Source organism: Lissotriton vulgaris, chromosome 6 (assembly GCF_964263255.1).
Source record: "Lissotriton vulgaris chromosome 6, aLisVul1.2, whole genome shotgun sequence".
NCBI lineage: Eukaryota > Metazoa > Chordata > Amphibia > Caudata > Salamandridae > Lissotriton > Lissotriton vulgaris.
The window spans coordinates 1,667,843,564-1,667,863,080 of record NC_141694.1 but is presented as its reverse complement, the minus strand read 5'-3'; the positions used below and the strand labels follow the sequence as shown (position 1 = coordinate 1,667,863,080).

General features: G+C 42.2%; 1 protein-coding gene across 1 annotated transcript in view; it reads left to right on the top strand.

Annotated features, from left to right (window-relative positions):
• The window catches only part of LOC147709279 (voltage-gated delayed rectifier potassium channel KCNH1-like), an 815,455-nt gene that overhangs the window by 495,620 nt on the left and 300,318 nt on the right, over positions 1-19,517 (top strand). The window contains exon 7 of the mRNA XM_086925924.1: positions 13,475-13,867. Within this exon, the coding sequence (XP_086782050.1) occupies positions 13,475-13,867 (393 nt within the window). The remainder of the gene's footprint in view (positions 1-13,474; positions 13,868-19,517) is intronic.

Genomic DNA, 19,517 nt, shown 5'->3' with positions numbered 1-19,517 from the left:
TGTGTGTGTATGTATATATGTGTGTGTATTTATATGGATATATGTGTGTGTGTGTATAGTTTTAAATATCAAACTTAATTTTTAATTTAGCATCAGGTCCTATGTGATCTTAATGTAATAGATCAATTGTTTCCAAGGTAGTGCTTTGCAGTACCAGTGGCTATCCATGTGTAGTTCTTGACTTACTCCAAGGCTGAGATGAAGTACATTTGAGCCTGTTTTGACACCTTTAGGTTTGTAATAAATATAGAAATGTACATTGTGAATTGCAGTTGTTTTACTCTTTTGTGTTGATACATTTCTCTACCAAACCCCACCTTAAATTTGACTGAACCCTTCTCATTTAGCAGTAATTATTCACCATGTTCTACCACTCCTTCTATTCCATTGAACTATAGCTACTAATTCATATAAATAAGTGTGCAAGGATCTGTGCACGTGCAGAGACTTCTGTACAGAAAAGACAGACTAAATGGAGGTGGCAGCCTCAATCATAGGTTTGTAAATTACATTTAGTAGTGCATGGGTAGTGCTACTGTAATACTCCTTTATGTACTGCAAAATTCGTCTTGTGAATTGTCCCACTGTACGTAAGCCTCAAATGCAGACTAGAGCAAAGTACGCCTGTCTTAAATAAATCAAATCCATGCTTTTAGCAGCATAATAGAATACCCATAAAAGGAAGGATAATTATGGAAACCCAAAATACTAAGCACTAGCACATAAGAATCCAAGGAGAAGGCAGGACACCATCAAGGCAAACATAGTTGTGAAGCTTTGAGCTATAAGTGCCACCTCTTATTATACTATTTTAGAAATGCCACTTTTAGAAAGTGGACATTTCTCTGCACTTGCTGCTCTGTGTGCCTTGCAGCCTGTCTCCAATGCATGTCTGGGGTGGGTGACAGCTACACTTTGAGTATTCCCTCTAGCCCGCCACAGCACAGGAAGGCTAGGTATGTCTGAGTAACCTTCTCCATAAATCTGCATTCTGATGGCCCTGTATGGGCAGGTCAGAAGGGAAGGGCTAACACTTCACTTTATAGGTAGTGACCTTTCCCCACACAAAGGATTGATTTATGGATAGCCTGGCATGCAGGGCTTCTTTGAAAGGATTGTTGTGCACTTCAAAGACCACTCTTTGAAGTCACCCCCATTTCAAAGGCACTTCTGGGTATAAGCACTGTGTCTCAGACCCTCTAAATCCAGGCACTACTGGACTTGTAACTGAAGCTTTGGCAATTGAACTACTGTGCTGCTTAAAGGACTGGACGGCTGATCTGGAAGGCCTGATTTTCTGTTTGTTGTCCTGCTGTCTGCTGCTCTCTGACTTTGCTGAAGGAGAGCTGGACTCTGACTTTTCTCCAAGTGTACTCCAAGGGCTTTTTGGGTTGCTGCCTGCTGCTGAAGACTCAGGCATGTCAAAGGCTCTTCCTCTGCCCCTGTGCCTGGTTCACTGCAAGTGGACCCAGATACCTGCAACACAGACATCAGCGCATCTTGTGTCTGCATGTAGCAGAACCGGTACATCGACCCGGTTGCAGGAGTAAAATCGGCGCTTTACTCTCGGAACCAACACAGCACTTTGAGAGCCCTACGCATCAGAACTGTGCCTCACAGCAGCTCGTAGAGATTGACACATCCTACGAATGCATGGAGAAGCCCGTCAATTCATTCTATGGAACGAAAGCATCTCAGCCAAGCGTCTTGCATTTGGAACTGATGCATTGCCATCCCTGCGTGGAGAAGAATTAAAGTATCCTGACCTGCGGGATTGATATTGATGCATCACCAGACATATCTCGCAGTTGCAACCAGGAAATGTACTTTGTTCACTGGGGCCTGTGTGGGTCTTAATGGGCCGGTGTTCCATTGCGGTCAACCTGAACTTTGACTTTGCCCCAGTCCAGCATGACCCCAAGTAACCCCTAAAGCGCGATTTGCTTCTAAGTGCCATTTATCACTTTTTCTTTTAAAATTCAATATCCCAACTTCTATACATTGGATTTTTGTCATTCTGGTCTTGTTTTGTTCAGAATATAATAATCAACTTTTTAAAACCCATGTGGACTCTTATTGTGGTGTATTCATTTTGCTACTGTGCGTGCATGTGTTGCACAAAAACTTTAGTCATTCATGCGTTCTCTATCATTAGAGAACGTCCCTCTGGGCGCTGCGGTGTGTGAATCGTGTTGGCGAAATTCAGGTTCTTGAAATTTAAATCAGAAGCACTGATTGAAAGCATGTAAATCAAGGTTGAATTCAATCTTTATTCATGCCATAAAGATAAGTTCTTTTGCATCAGCGTAGGAATATCATTCAAATAAAGTGACTCATACTCTTTATCACACCACTGAACTTTTTCTGAACGACGATACACTTGTTCTTTTAATTTTCTGTGATAGATGGGAGACACTGGTCAGTGTTGAACACTAAGGCACGATTTTTCAATATCCACGATGCATTTACCTTCACCAGCCCTTGAACCCTGGCATGAATCACGGCGGCACACCATCAGAGTCAGATGGCTCACTTACACTTATTGAAGTATATTGTGTTTATATTTTTTGTACCTTGTAAACAGTCTGTGAATTAGAATAATTTTCACAGTACGTAGTTCCCCATTTGAATAATGATTTTTCATGTTTATATTTCCCCTGATGAAGGGCCCCCTTTGAGCCCGAAATGCATTGGGATCATTGATAAAGAGTATGAGTGACTTTATTAAGATGATATTCCTACGCTGATGTCTTAATTTTGAAACTGCCCCATATTTACGCCACCCTTGTAAATATGGACACAGTCAAAATCAAAGGGTGGTGTGGCGGAAGACCCACCGCAACACCCATTGCTCACCCCTTTCACGCTAGGTATAGCGGGAAAGGGAGACTTATTTACAAGGCAGCATTAAGCCACGTTAAGTGGCTTAACACTGCCTTGAATATAAGGCAAAGCCTGCATCTCCACAGGAACATCGAAAAATGTGATATTCCTGTGGTGATAGGGGCTTGTAAATATGCTCCGTTGTCCCTCACAATTTACAGAACATATTCTATTCTAGGTTGGGTACATTGCCAATATTCTTCTGTTTTGGCCTGGTGATACAGATACACTTCATCACTTTGTACAATACTTGAATGACAACATGTTCAACATTAAATTCACGCACCATCACAGTACACTAAGCATAGACTATTTAGATGTTATATTATATGTAGATGGGGAAAACGTGGGTTCCAAACTATACAGAAACAGACTGCATGTAATGATATCTTACATGCTGCGAGCTCCCACTCTCCCTCCCAAATCAGGACTTTTCAGTATGGGGAGGTGACTAGAATCAGACATAACTGCAGCCGGGACTCTCTCTTTAGGGTGGAACTCCACAAAATGGAGTACAGATTCAAAGCAAGGGTCTATTGTGGAGAAGTGTGGCTCAGGGGTTAGAGGCGGCAGACCCGGAAGCTGAGATCGGCCCTGGACCAGGGTTCAATTCCCCGCCTCGGCGGGTCTTGGGCTCAAAAATTCCACGGACTCGATATTTCTCGCTCCGGTGCCTTCTTGACTCACGGGTTCACACTCTGCGACTCTGGGCAATAGCTTGCTTAATCTCCACAACGGCCCCTCGCGGCGGGATGCCTGGCTTTCACCTTGTGGATACCCTGCCGGGGTTATCTCAAAGGGGAATACCAGGACGGGTTCCCTAAGCAAGCGCCGGGAAACCCACTGCGGGTAGCTGTGCGCTATGTAAGCTCAAATACATTTACATTTATTCACCTCAACTCCTCAATGAGGCCAAAGATAAAATACACAAAGTGCAATGTGGAAATTTACCTATAACCAAGTGCAGAAGATGAAGGGGGTGACAGAAAATAAAAAACTTGCACTAATCACACCATTTATACACTCAGCTCTGAGGTATGCAAGGCAATGCACAAAGATTGGCACATCCTTTTGATGGACAATACCCTTAAGGATGCAATTAATGCCAAACTCAACATGGTTCATAGCAGGCGTAGAACCATCAGACAGATAATCTGTTATAGTTACTTAAAACCGTTTATGGCTGAGATATGGTTACCCACACCTCCTAAAGGTTTTCAAAAGTGTGGACGCTGTAACATTTGTTGTTTTTTCAAAAGATAATGTGACCTCCTTTCAGTACAATACAAATAGAACCAGGTTCATCAACTGCAATACTAAATTTTCTATTTACTGTATTATATGTGAATGTGCATGTATCTATATTGGCAGCACAATAAGACCCCTTAAAGAGTGCATACAGGAGCATGTCCATGCCATCAGAAATAACAATTGTAAATTCCTATTTATGGTCCACTATAACAGCATGCATGGACAAACTTGACCCAATGAGCAAAGGTGGCAACAAAACATTGGCTCTCAGACAGTTGGAGAGTAGTTGGATTATCCAACTTCGGGCGGTGTTTATCGGTCTAAATATAGACAGGGATTTACATGTTTTCCTGATGGACTAATGTGCCATTATTGGACATCTTAAATGCATGCTGTCTCACACGCCTCAATGATGAATCAATATACTGGATATCAAATAGACTGTGATCACAATAATATCTAACTTAACTATGGTTTAACACTTGTATATTAGATGCCCATGTCATAATGTTCTATCAAGATTCTGAAACTGCGGTTTAACACTTGCATTCAACATGTTCATGTTGCAGTGTTTCTATTATGATACTCAAAACGTATTTATCGCGGGATCTAATTGCCACTATCACATTCTCCTGCCTCTATTTTTTACTTACTTTATGGTGCTGGACTTTCTTGTCACTATGACTGACTACTTCTTTATTCTTGGGCGTCTATTGACTATCACCTCCAGTACACAAAAACATGCCAAGATGGTGACTATGACTTAGGACTGTGTCAGTCCTTTTTCATTTTCTACATACTCACTGGGATAGCCCTTAAACTCAGTCACCAATCATGCGGACACCATAACTCCGGCATTCGAGTGGTCTGCCGGAATGTGATAAGAACACAACTGGTTTTAGACATTCTATCGTACCTGCACCACACATAATTTTCTCTCCTATACAGACTCTACTCACAGTCCGCCTCCCACTATTTAAGGCTTATCAAGGCCACTACGCTCATCTAGGCGTTTTGCACAGTTTACTCCACAGTGGTGCACGCCGCTTCGGACTCTCTTTGCCACATTTTCTACTAGTCTGTATTCACAGCAGCACACCTTTCCTAGATGCATTTTCTAGTCGTTCAGGTACGATTATCTACCTTTATCAGTTAGAACTAAATTTTGTACAGGCATTGCAATTTATATTTCTTGGTCTTCCTGCCAAGCCCGTCTTACATTCTCGAACACTTTTAAGACTTTCCACACCTTTACTTCTACCTGTGTGTATATATTACTGCACACATGTAGCAGCTTTTTCTACGTCTTTGTTAGTCATGCTGATATGTGGAACACATCGCTAGCACAATCCCATGATAAGAACAAAAACTGGAGACACACTCTGCCCCTTCAGCCAGTTTTGGAGATTTTCTCGTTCTGGGAGCATTATATCTTTGTTTGCACCCAGGGTGAGAGTAGATTTTGACATATGTATTTATGGGGTCTCATGCCATTGTTGACATTAGCTAGTTTACCTAGTGCACCGCACTGCTTATTTATACATCTCTGAAGGGCACCTTTAGGGTTTAGGGTGGTCAGGGTTTAAGGGTTGTGGTCGATAAAGTTATATATATATATATAATATATTATTTTTTTTCACTGAAAAAAACATGGGTTTCAGGGGCGTTATAATTAGTTGGACATTTCACTCGTACAAAACCATTGAAATTCCCCGTTATAGTTATTTCAGCTAGCTATAACTTGCACGCCCGCAATGCACTGCTGATGACGTCACATATTACATCACTCATGACATAGTCTGTGACATCACTCATGACATCACTGATGACATCTCAAATGACATCACTGATGACATCATTCAGTGAATGTGTGTTCTTCTGAAAACTAAATATGTTTTATATATGTGTATCTCAAGGTTGATGGAATAATAAATGGGTATATAAGTGTCTAAATGGATGATTTTTGTTTGTAAAATTGATTGTATAACTGACTGATTAAGTGTATCCTAGTGACTACATGGGTTAGTGAGTCATGTTTAAATATGTAAATATCTGTATCAGTCTCACTTTGTGTATACGTGGCTGCATGGGTTGGTGAGTAGCTACATGAGTGTCTATATAGGTTATTAGTTGGTTTTTTGATTATCAGTATGAGTATCTGAGTCTCTGTATGGTTCGGTAGGGGGTATTACTTAGTGCATAGATGCATGAATGAGTGACTCACTGTTTGTATGTGTTGAAGACAGCATGTGTGCAGGACTGTATGGGTGGATGAGTGTTTGTATGGGTGTGTTAGTGAGTGAATGACTGTCTCAATAGTGTCTTTATGAGTAACTACTAGCACCCCGTCCCGACGTTGTCCGGGTATGAATTGCTACCGGCCAGTAGTATATTGTTTTATAGGATTTAATTTTGATAGCATTTCTTATCTGTGACAGTCCTGTGAAACGCTCCGATTCACAGTGCACTGCTGATGCACTTAAGAGTGAGCGTTCAGTAGTGTGTGAACTCGAGTTTCCCTACTTTATTTTTCCTTGCAATATTATATAGCGCAAACTCGACAACATGGCATGAGCACAATTTACATTACAGAAGAACACATTCATTTGTGGTAGGCACGGGGAGACAAAGCGATTTTCCTGGAATTACAGGATGTTGAGCTGATGCCAAACTTCGAACGTAGCTCCCCAGCTCTAAAGTTTGCAATTCTAGAACTTGTGGCGGGAGGTGTGTCTAAAAGTGTATGTTAGTGCTGGCCATCAATGAGAGAGACCTGTGCATTTTTCAAATGGGTGGTGAAAAAATATCAGTATGTTGCTGGAGATGTGGGCCGCCGTGCCACCAATGTACTTACCGGGGGAGGGTAGACACCCATTATTCCGCAACTTTCTTACCGCATACCATCACTCCGCATACTTTCTTTACGAAAGTACCATGACTCCGAAATGCCATTATAACGCATGGCATTACATTTTATATGCTTTTACCACGCATACATTTACAACAAAATTCGTTGTAAACACATGAATGGTTAAAGCATGTTTTTTTAATTTTTGGATTAGGTAAGTATGGGTATAGGGGTATATGTTTTGGGGTACTGAGGTATATGTTTTGGGGTGTTTGGGTAGTTTAAGGGTTCAGATATAGTTTTGGGTTATGGGGTACAGGGGTAGTTTTAGGGTTTAGGGATAGGTATGGGTTTTGGGGTACAGGGGTATTTTTAGGGTTCAGGGCTAGGGTTGGGGTTGGGGGTATAGGGGTATTTTTAGGGTTCAGGGGTAGGTTTGGGGGTACAGGGGTATTTTTAGGTTTCAGGGCTAGGTTTGGATTTTTGGATACAGGGGTATTTTAGGGTTCAGGGGTAGGTTTGGGTTTTGGGGTACAGGGTTATTTTTAGGGTTCAGGGCTAGGTTTGGGTTTTGGGGTACAGGGGTATTTTAAGGGTTCAGGGCTAGGTTTGGGGGGATAGGGGTATTTTTAGGGTTCAGGGGTAGGTTTGGGTTTTGGGGTACAAGGGTATTTTTAGGGTTCAGGGCTAGGTTTGGATTTTGGGGTACAGGGGTATTTTAGGGTTCAGGGGTAGGTTTGGGTTTTGGGGTACAGGGTTATTTTTAAGGTTCAGGGCTAGGTTTGAGTTTTGGGGTACAGGGGTATTTTAAGGGTTCAGGGCTAGGGTTGGGGTACAGGGGTATTTTAGGCTTCAGGAGTAGGTTTGGGTTTTGGGGTACAGGGTTATTTTTAGGGTTCAGGGATAGGTTTGGGTTTTGGGGTACAGGGGTATTTTTAGGGTTCAGTGGTAGGTTTGGGTTTTGAGGTACAGGGGTAATTATAGGCTTCTGGGCTAGGTTTGGGTTTTGGGGTACAGGGGTATTTTTAGGTTTTAGGGATAGGTTTGGGTTTTGGGGTACAGGGTATATTTATAGGGTTAAGATGGATTAGTGTTTAAGGCTGTTGGGGTATTTTAAGGAGTAAGGGTGGGTTATGATTATGGGGTGCAGGGGTATTTAAAGGGAGCAGGGTGGGATTAGCACACGATATGAGACATGGCATGAAGGGCGGAACGTACCACACGCCCCCAGCAATTGTCACGCCCCCAGCACACGCCCACAGCACAACGCAGACACGCCCACAATGGACTACTTTGTTGTCACGGTTCTTTTACCTTTTAAATGTATATGGTGGGCGTCTGCATAGCCTATGTCCATCTGCTGCAACTGCCCTTTCCAACGCTGTATTGGGTGTTGTGATTGGTGCTGTGGTTCCTGAGATTACCCGCCTCAAAGGTTTGGGCTCTCTCTTTATTATATTAGTATAGATATATGTTTTAAACTAGTATATGTGAGTATTGGTGTATATAAGTGAGTATATGTGAGAGCGAGAGATTGAAAGAGTCCCTGTATAAATAAGTATGTCTTTCTATAAGTGATTGTTTAAGAGAGTAAGTATGTGTATGTTTCTGTAGAAGTAAGTGCGGTGGTGTGTTATAACTGTATAAGCAAGTAAATGGATGTTTGATACTTTGTTTGCATGTGTGACTATGTGTGTGAGTAACTCTATGGGTGAGTGGTGGTGTGTAACAGGATGTATAGGTGTATGAGTACATATGATGAGTAAGACCATGTATGAGTGACTGTATAGGACTGTTATGTGAATGAGTGGATGTGTGTGTAGATCTTGGAATTACTGAATAGGTGTGTTGTAACTGGTATTGGTATGTCCATTGTTTTTAAAATGCTAGCTTCTATTTTTGAGTGTGAGTATGAAAGGTTATATTAGGGTGAGAGGAGGTCTGCCACTCTATCACAAGGATGATGTCATCAGTGATGTCATCAGTGATGTCATTTGAGATGTCATCAATGATATCATCAGTGATTTCACTGACCATGTCATGAGTGATGTAATGTGTGATGTCATCAGCAGTGCATTTTGGGCGCGCAAGTTATAGTTAGCCGAACTAACTATAATAGGGGGATTTCTATGGGTTTGTACGAGTGAAATGTCCAACTAACTATAACGTCCCTGAAACCTATGTTTTTTTCAGTGAATTTCTAAGGTTTTTTAAATGCTAATTTCTAACTATAACGTGCCTGAAACCTATGGTTTTTTCAGTGAATTTCAAAGGTTTTTAAATGCTAATTTCTAACTATAACGTCTCTGAAACCTATGGTTTTTTCAGTGAAAAAAAATAATATATATATATATTCCAACTTTTCGTCCACAGGTCAAAAAACGACGTCCAAGCCTCAATTGTATGCAATACTGGATTTATTGTCACATCCCACTCGTAGTGGCTTGAGGCTTGGACGTCGTTTTTTGACCTGTGGACGAAAAGTTGGAGTATTGTGGGATTGGCGATCCCGTCCAAAGCCCGCCGCTGCAAGGGGCCACAACAGCGTAGCGCCAAAAACTTGCTTGGAATATATATATATATATATATATATATATATATATATATATATATATATATATATATAATCATCATCCGGCTAACTTAGGGTTAATTAATTGTGCCAGTTGATCCAAGCTCTAAATTGCAGCCAATGAACAGAAAGTCAAGCGACAGGAATGCTTATTTTATTTTTATTTGAAGGATGTCTCTCATGGGAGTGGGGCCATATGTGACTTGATAATTGGGAATCAGTTGAAGGTGTGTCTGGCTCTCACTGCCCGCATATTCTATGAGTGCCAGAGGTGACTAGATGTATGATTGGTCAGAATGTCATGTGTTCTTTATTTATTCGATTGAGTAACTAACTGCTGTCATCTGTTGCTTGCCTCTGTGCCTCTTTCGACCTGGTGCTGTGTTGAAAATCATTCTTGGTTTCATTTCAACTGTCTCTGAGTTGGAAAGGTTAGGAGCTCTGTCTCTGTGAGCTGTTTACTAGGAACATCCATAGACATCTTATACTATAAGGCTGCTTAGGATTGCCCGGTTTCTTGTTTCTGCAGAGCTTTGGGAAGTGTTTCTTTTATTTCCTTGTGCTCTCCCTTTACAGATTGTTCTCCATATTCCACGCTGTTCCTATTCAAGAGGTTGATTTCAGCGATTGCAGCTCCTACCCTCTTCATGAGCCCCCGCAGGGGCGGCCTTAGGCATGTGCAAGCTATGCACCTGCACAGGGCCACCAAACCACGCCAATATATATCCTTAATATAATAATCCTCCGAGGATGGATACATATTTGCGTGGCGGCCCCTGGCAGGGATTTGGCAGCCGTCGCTCTGTTCCACTTCCAAACACCCTGAACCCCCCTCTTCACTGGCCTTCGCGCTCCGCCCGCGCGGACACCCTCTTCCGGGGCCCCCATCTACGCTCCCTGCCCAGGGCCGCCATGAGCCTAGAGCCGCCCCGGTGGGCTAGAACTCCCCTGTTGACTGGTTTGGTCTGACAGGCTTGTGTGTTTCATCTCTGCTTATCATGACTCCTGCCTTGACGCTGTTTACGTTCCGTCTAGTTGGGTCTCTTGAAAGTGTTCCCTCCGTTAATGCTGAGCGCCTCTTTGGAGGTAGCTGTGTGCTCTATAAATGTATTGAATTGTAATGTATTGTATTGCAGTCTATTAAATGTACTCCTGTTACATAGAACTCAGCAGGAGCAAGGACCTATAGGGAAAAAGAAAAACCAGCCTGGCACAAACCTGGTGTATCTTTTGACCCTTTTCGTGCCACTCATTCCTGTTACAGAGTAACTTGGCTTTTTAACCTGCTAAGTATGATAGATTCCTACACACTGGATGACGTATTCTCTTAATAAACTACAGCATTCAGCCTATTAGTAAGGAAAGCCTACAAATATATCTAGAGAAAATAAAGAATACAGCATAGAGGGATTATGGTGATATTGACCTGTGAACAAGAAAAAATGTATTCTGCTCATGAGCTTTGCGAGCCTGTTATGAGGAAAATGTTAGATATATTAGCAAGATAAAACACATAGAACTTAGATTCAAAAGCCAAATTGCACCCATATTAGGATGCCTGTTTTACTGATAAGCTGTAGAGGTGGGCGAGCCACTGAAAGCTCCAGCCAGCAGCCTGGCTCAGCTCGAGGTCCTGTTGGAACCTCGAGCCCTTAACGAGCCGAGCTTTCATGCAGCTTCTGCCTCCCTCCCTCTACTGAGGATGTGTTGGGATGGCCAGAGCTGCAGAATGTGGAACTGGGGATCCAGGGTCGAGAGTAGGCATCGGATGAACATCTTGGGATTCTAGGAAAATTACTTAATTTCCCGAGCCTAAACAATGCATGTGATCTTGTGCAATGTAACTGGTGCTTATGTAAAGCGCTCCATTATCGCTTATGAAACCACTTTCAAATATGTGAGTTCAGACTACTAGATGTACATAACTATCACATTTAATTAGTACTTCTCAGTACGTTGTTATAATGTGGCCTGCTAATGTCAGAGCTTCCCCATGTTGAAGAAATAGACTTTATTTTACATTTTCAGGGGACTTTATCATATTTCACATGATATTTACTGTATGATCTTCATGGCAACTATTTTCAGGGCTCAGCTCGTATAGGGGCTCTAAGATCCGAGCCGGAGCCATGGCTCAGCTCTGGCTCGGCTCTCGCTGTTAATTTGTTGGCTCATCCATCTCTAGTAAGTTCTGATACAAGCATTTCATACGAAGTGTCTGGTGCAATGACCCGCAGGTTGAAGGATGGGCTACCTAGAACTCTCAGAATAAAGAATGTGGTCTATTTTACCCCCAGGTTAAAGGGTGAGCTACATTGTACTCTCAGGTTAAATGATCCACTCTATTGTATCCCCAGGTGAAAGGATGGGCTACATGGTACTCTCAGGTTCAGGTTAAATGATGAGCTACATTTTACTCTCAGGTTAAGAAATACACTTTATTGTACCCCCAGGTGAAAGGATGGGCTATACTGTACCCCCAGGTTAAAGGATTGACTAAATTGTACCCTCAGGTAAAGGTTAGGATCTATTGTACCCCCAGGTTAATGAATGGGCTGCATTGTACCCTCCGGTTAAAGGCTGGAATACTTTGTACCCTCAGGGTAAAGGATGGGCTACATTGTACTCTCAGATTAAATGATATGCTGCATTTTACTCTCAGGTTAAAGGTTAGGCTCTATTGTACCCCCAGGTTAAAGGATGAGCTACATGATACTCTCAGGTTAAAGAATAAAATCTATTGTACCCCCAGGTTATAGGATGAGCTACATTGTACCCTCAGGTTAAAGGATGGGCTACATTGTACTCTTAGGTTAAGTGATTTGTTACCCTGTACCCCTAGGTTAAAGGATGGGCTACATTGTACTGTCAGGTTAAAAGATAGGGTCTCTTGTACCCCCAGGTTAAAGGCTGGGCTACATTGCACCCTAAGGTTAAAGGATGCACTCTATTGTACCCCCAGTAGAAAGGATGGGCTGCATTGTACTCTCAGGTTAAATGATTTGCTACACTGTACCCCCAGATTAAATGATGGGCTAAATTGTACCCCCAGGTTAAAGGACGGGCTACATTGTACCCTCTGGTTAAATTATGTGCTACGTTGTTCCTCGGGTTAATGGATAGGATATATTTGCCCTCAAGTTAAAGGACGGGCTACATTGTACTCTCAGGTTAAAGGAGGAGATACGTTGTACCCTCAGGTTATAATATGTGCTGTGTTGTACCTCGGGTTAATGGATAGGCTATATTTGCCCTCAGGTTAAAGGACGGGCTACATTGTACTCTCCGGATTAAAGGATGGGATATTTTGTCTCTTCAGGTTAAATGATGCGCTACAATGTTTCCTCAGGTGAAAGGATGGGATGGATTGAAAGGTCTGGTTGCATTTGTCTGGACATGAATTAATATTTACACTGTAAAGATTGTAGAACACTAAAGTGTGAACAGGAAACCATGAAATGTGCATTGTTCAGTCTTCATTCTAGGGAAATGGTGAGCCTGGAAGTTGAGGCTTTTTAAATGCAGGGGACTGGATGTAAATAACCTCTTCACTTAAGGGGGAAAAATAATGGAGTCATAATGCTTGCATACCCTTTGAGCCAACATGGCTCTGTTATGTGTATCAGTCTACCACCTGCACATGCATTATGTAATCAGGGAAAGGTTTTCTTGAGTAAAAGGAGGTTGGCACCAAGGGATATCAATATATTACAAATGTTTTTATGAATGAATGTAGACATCTAATCTATTACACTTGACACAGCACAAATTTAAGTCCTTTACAAAAGTTGATTGTGGCTATTTGTGGTTGTACCACTACAATATTACAAGGGCAATTCAACATTTTCTTCTGTAGCTTTTTCTTTTTCTTACGTGAATTGAAAATATTAACTCATTCCCTTTGTGTGTCTCATTTCTAGGTGCTGCAGTTGGGTTCAGAAATTCTTCCGCAATACAAACAAGAGGCGCCAAAGACTCCCCCTCATATCATTTTACATTATTGCGTTTTCAAGACCACCTGGGACTGGGTCATCCTGATTTTAACTTTTTACACCGCTATCCTGGTGCCATATAATGTGTCCTTCAAAACAAAACAGAACAATGTTGCGTGGCTCGTGGTGGACAGCATTGTGGATGTTATTTTTCTGGTGGATATTGTCCTTAATTTTCACACTACCTTCGTTGGTCCAGCTGGAGAAGTCATTTCAGACCCAAAGCTCATCCGCATGAACTACTTGAAGACCTGGTTTGTGATCGACCTGCTTTCCTGCCTGCCATACGACGTCATCAACGCATTTGAGAATGTGGATGAGGTAAGCAACATAAATCTGTTGCCCAATTTAGTTTCCTATAAAAAGTCTGACCTTCCTTTGAAACAATTTAAAGTCTATAAGAACTGCTCTACCAAGCTGTGTGTTGTGTAAGGTTCTCATTTGTGGGTACATTTTCAAGTAGTTCAGGAGACAATACATGTTTTTATAGATGATGTACAGTAACTCAGACTAAGTGATGAAACTACTGGGCCTTATAAAAGCGAGTTTTCTTTGTTCTTTTAAATACATTTTGTGGTCCATCTTATCCTGGATTTACTCAACACGTGAAGCTTTTAGTGATATTGCTTGCATGAAGACTCATGCATTTGTTCTACTGCCCTTGGCGGATTGCCCTTTCATGATTGTCCTGGCCAATGTGCCAACTTTATGTCCAAGGAGTGTTGAATCCACAGTAGACCTAATCCATAAATGATTTCACTGGATCCATGGGACCAGGAGAAGGCAGGGCAAGCTATATAATGAAGTACCTATGGCTGGAAGGATGAAATGGGTGGGGAAGATGACTAAAGAATTCATGGGAGACTGTTGATATCATGTTTATAAATTCGATCATAGATGGGAATTTGATGAGTGCCTCAGCCTAAGGTCAACTGAAGCCCAGCAATATCAAGATCTTCCCTTGAAGTTATTTCTACAGAGATATGGCTAATCGTTCGCAGAATTGGGAGGGGCACCCCGGTTTTTATCCAGTTTTACTACAACCTTTTAAAGTTCAGGTGCAGAACCGTTTTGCGCCTCTGGGGGAATTTGCTAATATAGATTGACTCAGCTTCTACCAGGTAATCGAGGCATGCCTTTTTCAGAAAATCTCTCAAGGTCTAGACCAAACTACTGACGGGTCTAATCCAATGGTGGACACCGTTAATTATGTTTGTCTCACCACATTCTATCTTTTAGATAGTGGCCCAAACGCATTAGAGGGGATGATGACTAATAATATGTCACCACTCAGTGGGAAAAAATACTGAAACATTTCTGGCCTTGCGTGAAAACTCAATAATGAGGACTGGGTCTCCTTTATACAAAATTACGATATCCCCTTCTTTCCAGAGACCTGGGCTGTGGAGGCCACCTGTTTGAATGGCTTCATCTCCTACACTTTTCCAGCAAATCCATCTCACTCAGACTGGGCAAGTATGGGATTAATGGTTTTCTTCAGAGTAACCCCGAAATACAAGGTTAACTTGGTCTGCATTGTCAGTACTTCAGCCGCCTTCCCTCCAGGAGGTGCTCTCCCCTTGTGCTTCTGCCTGCCTGCTACACTGCGCCAGAGAGCACATCGGTACCCGTCCAACCATTGGACCGGACTGCACTACATTTCCCAGCAGCCCCGGAGGTGGCATCGGTTGGTCTTTGGTTTTTAAACCAAATGGCACCAAATAAAGCTCCTTTGCAATTCCTGCATCTCAGGATACACGCGGGCGGAGCCCGGGCAAAGCCCAGGCCAAGCACGGATCCATGAGCACCATCGGAGACCAGATGAGGCTGGGCCACCCCTCTTTCACCTGACCCCCAGCTTAAGGTACTGTGCCCGCTGTCCCTGCCCCTGCATTGCCTGATGTCTCTGCCCCAGCACAGCCTGCTGTCCCTGCACTGCCTGCTGCCCCACCCCTGCGATGCCTGCTGTCCCTGCTCCTGTGCTGCCTTCCGTCCCTGCCCCTGTGCTGCCTGCTGTCCCTGCCCCTGCACTGCATTCTGTCCCTACCCACGTGTTGCCTGCTGTCCCGCCCCTGTGCTTCCTGCTGTCCCTGTTGCCTGCTGTACCTGCACTGCCTGCTGTCACAGCCCCTCTGCTGCCTGCTGTCCCTGTATAAATTATAAAGACAGAGGTCCCTAGACAGTCTGAATACTGTTGATAATAAATATAGACTCAATTAGCGCTATATTCTTTGTCCAGCTGGACAGAATTTAATATTCAATAAATGTATGACTTAAGGTACACAGAAAAAATTCAAGTGGGACACAGCCGGCGTTCTACTAACATAAATAGGCAAACAAAAGTTAGGGAAGGGTTCAGGCAAGGGGGATGTGTCTGCATGGAATTAAATACAACAGAAATAAGTAACGCGGGGACACCATTGCACAATTGACTTCACAATATATTACATGCATATGGTATACAATGTGTCGACGGTGTTTCGATCCCTTAGAAAAATAGGGGGATCATCATCAGGACATTTAAATAGTCATGCCTGTGTATAATAAGCAATTGTTGCTATAATTTGCGCAAACCATGGAAATAATAGGAAGTTAGGGGGAGAAAAAGGAAAGACATGCAATTACTGTGGGCATTGGGCGGACCAAACAAATTATTATACTCTCTGTGTAGTGAATACTTGTTAAAACTGTTTTTTTTGCAAGTGGATAATTGGCCCTGTAGGAGCATTGAGGTACAGAAAAAGGCGATTGAAAGGGACAGTGGGGAGCCAAGAAGCAAATGATTTTGCTGTGGTGAGCGATGGGTAGAATAGGATTAGGCCTTGCTTGCAACCGCTAGAAACGATGGTGCTAGTGACGTCACTGTTAATGGCAAAAAGGATGGTACTACCATGATGACCTACCGGGTGGGAGCCAGTATGCGGGGCACTGGTCGAATCAATGGAACCTATTGAACAGTGCATGGTTGGTATGCAGGGCTCAAATCAGAATATACAGAGCGCCTCGAAAGCAGTCCCTGCACCAGCACTGCTTGCCACATGTGCCCCTGAATTGCCTACTGTCCCTGCCCCTGCTCTACCTGCCATCCCTGACCCTCTGTGGCCCACTCCAGATCCTTGCCCAGTGCCCAGGACCACTAAGATCTAATATCCAGGACCACTAATGGAGGCCGCAACATGGCCACACAGAGTGTGTGCTGCCAATGCACCACTGGTTGGACAACGCCCAGTGCCAGAACCCCTGGCCCTCCTGCCACCTGTTGGTAGACCGTCAAGGAACTCCTGGACCTGGACTCCGAATGCTGAAATAACAGCTGCGTCCCTTCTCCCCACGATCCACCAAAGGACCCTTCACCTGCCGACACTGCAACTTCTACGTCAACACAACCTACAAAAGATCCCGCACCACTCCTGCCCACAAGACAAAGAACACCTGCATCCATTCCATTGTATCCTACTCAATGCCTGCTCGCTCTGCAATGTGCAATGGAAATCTGGGGCACCATCGAGAACAAAAAGGCCCCCTTGCCAATAATCAATGCTCCCAAGGGAGGGCAAATACATAAAGACCGTAGGCAGCCAATTAGGTTACTTTTAAGTTTCCTAATATACAATGAGCCAAGCAAAACATATGATATTCATTATCATTACTTTTTTATCAAGAGATATACATTTTTAAACTCAAACTACACAATATGTGTAAATTAGGTCATAATACATCTTCATTTATCCACATATTAAAAAAGTTAAATTTTCACAATAATAAAAAATAAAGTACAAAGCAATGTAAATTCTTAAAACGTGGCTAATTCGTGGTAGCATTATGTCAAGCTGCATTTCGGCGACAGAACCCCCTTCATCAGGAACGCCATGGATGTACTCAAAATGAACCTGTAATGATAAAAAAAAGAAAATATGCTTGGCTATAGTATCCAAGGATGGGACATTTTTAGAAAAATGACTGACTCTATCTGTGTGTGTGCTGATAAACTGAATTTAAAACAGGTCTTGGATTTGGCTTCACATTGAAGCACTGAAAGATACATACTAGCCTAGCTATGTGTATGTAGAGGTACATTCAATGGAAGTTACCCTTGAGAGAGATGGGCGACACAATGATGTAAAGCTGTTGCGCAGCTTTGACTAGTACATATGCCTTAATATGTACATGATGATATGTATACACATGAAAATAGTCTGAAGCCTACAGAAGTATGAAGGAATTTGTGCCAAGGTGACTGGTACAAAGCAATTGGGTCAGTTGTCAGCTGTGTTATATTTTGTTGCCTCTAACCTGAACCCGTAGTTTTCATTATTTTTACAGTGGCCCTGTCTAACCTTCGTAAGGACTCACTCATTGTGTAACCACAGCATAATACCATACCACTTGGAATAATTACAAAACCACTTGTAGGGTTTTGTCTGACCTTTATTGCCCTAGTAAGTAGAGGGGCCTTCCATATCTCAACCAATAGTTGAAAACTACCCACCTAAAACTTAGGGCAGTTGGGACTTTTCTTTATTTTCTATCCTTTGGACCTTATTGTAAATAAAGTTTTATTGATCTGTTGTTACTGAAACATCTTGGTGTTCTTTCCCGGGTATCCTGTCCTGTCTCTTTTTCTTGCATAAATGCTTTTACTTGCACGCTATATATGTTCTGATAGTAGGATCATTACATTTTCTCTTCACTTTTCACTTAAAATATCTATAGACACTCCTTTTAATAAAATACAGGATGATTTAACAAATTATTCTTTATTTTAAATGGTGGAGGATAAGGGAAAAACATCTTTATTAATTCTGGCTTAGCCGAGCATATTTTTTGTTGTTTTTTATCTATCATTATTACAGGTTCATTTTTAGTACATCTGTGGCATTCCTGATGAAGGTGCTTTTGTCGCCGAAACGCACAATGGGCCCGATTCACAGACTGAACTTAAGACTCAATCCTAAACTTACTACTATTTTGGTATTCACAGAATGCACTTACTCATTTCGGTATTCACAGAATGCACTTACTCATTTCGGTATTCACAGAAGGCACTTACTCATTTCGGTATTCACAGAAGTTAGTAGTCCTAACTTTAGGACTCCTAAATGCCTTCTGTGAATACCGAAAGTATTAAAATTAGGATTTTTCTCAATTTAGTAGTTGTAAAGTTAGGACCTCTAACTTTAGGACTCCTAAACTAAGAAAAATCCTAATTTTAAGACTTTCGGTATTCACAGAAGGCATTTAGGAGTCCTAAAGTTAGGAGTCCTAACTTTACTACTACTAAATTGAGAAAAATCCTAATGTTAAGACTTTTGGTATTCACAGAAGGCATTTAGGAGTCCTAAAGTTAGGACTACTAACTTCTGTGAATACCGAAATGAGTAAGGGCCAGATGTAGGTGGGAGATTTTGGCCATTTACCGGCCAGTAACGTTCGGCCGTTACCGACAGGTAAATGGCCATGGAGATGTAGGGGGATAAAAAACATGCATTTTCGGTAATAAAATTACCGATTCTGTATACTTTACTGAATCTGTAAATATACCGGTCGGTAAAATTACCGAAAATGCATGTTTGGTATGTAGGTGTCAATTTTAACATTGACACAGGGCTTTGAAAATCAGTATTTTACCATGCAATACAATTGCATGGTAAAATACCGATTCAGGTGTACATGCATGTATGTGTGCCACATGGCACTCAAGCCTAAAACAGGGGTGCCAGAGGGTGTCAAAGTGACACCCCCTGCACCCTTGCAAAATTTGGTATTTACCGATTCGGTAAATACCGAATCGGTATTTGATATTGAATCCTATGGGCTTCAAGGCCCATAGGATTCAATAGCAAATACCAATTCGGTATTTACCGAATCGGTAAATACCAATTTTTACCGATTCGGTAAAATTTACCGAATTGGTACCTACATTAGAAATACCTACTCTTAATTACCGAATCGGTAAAATTCGGTAATTAAG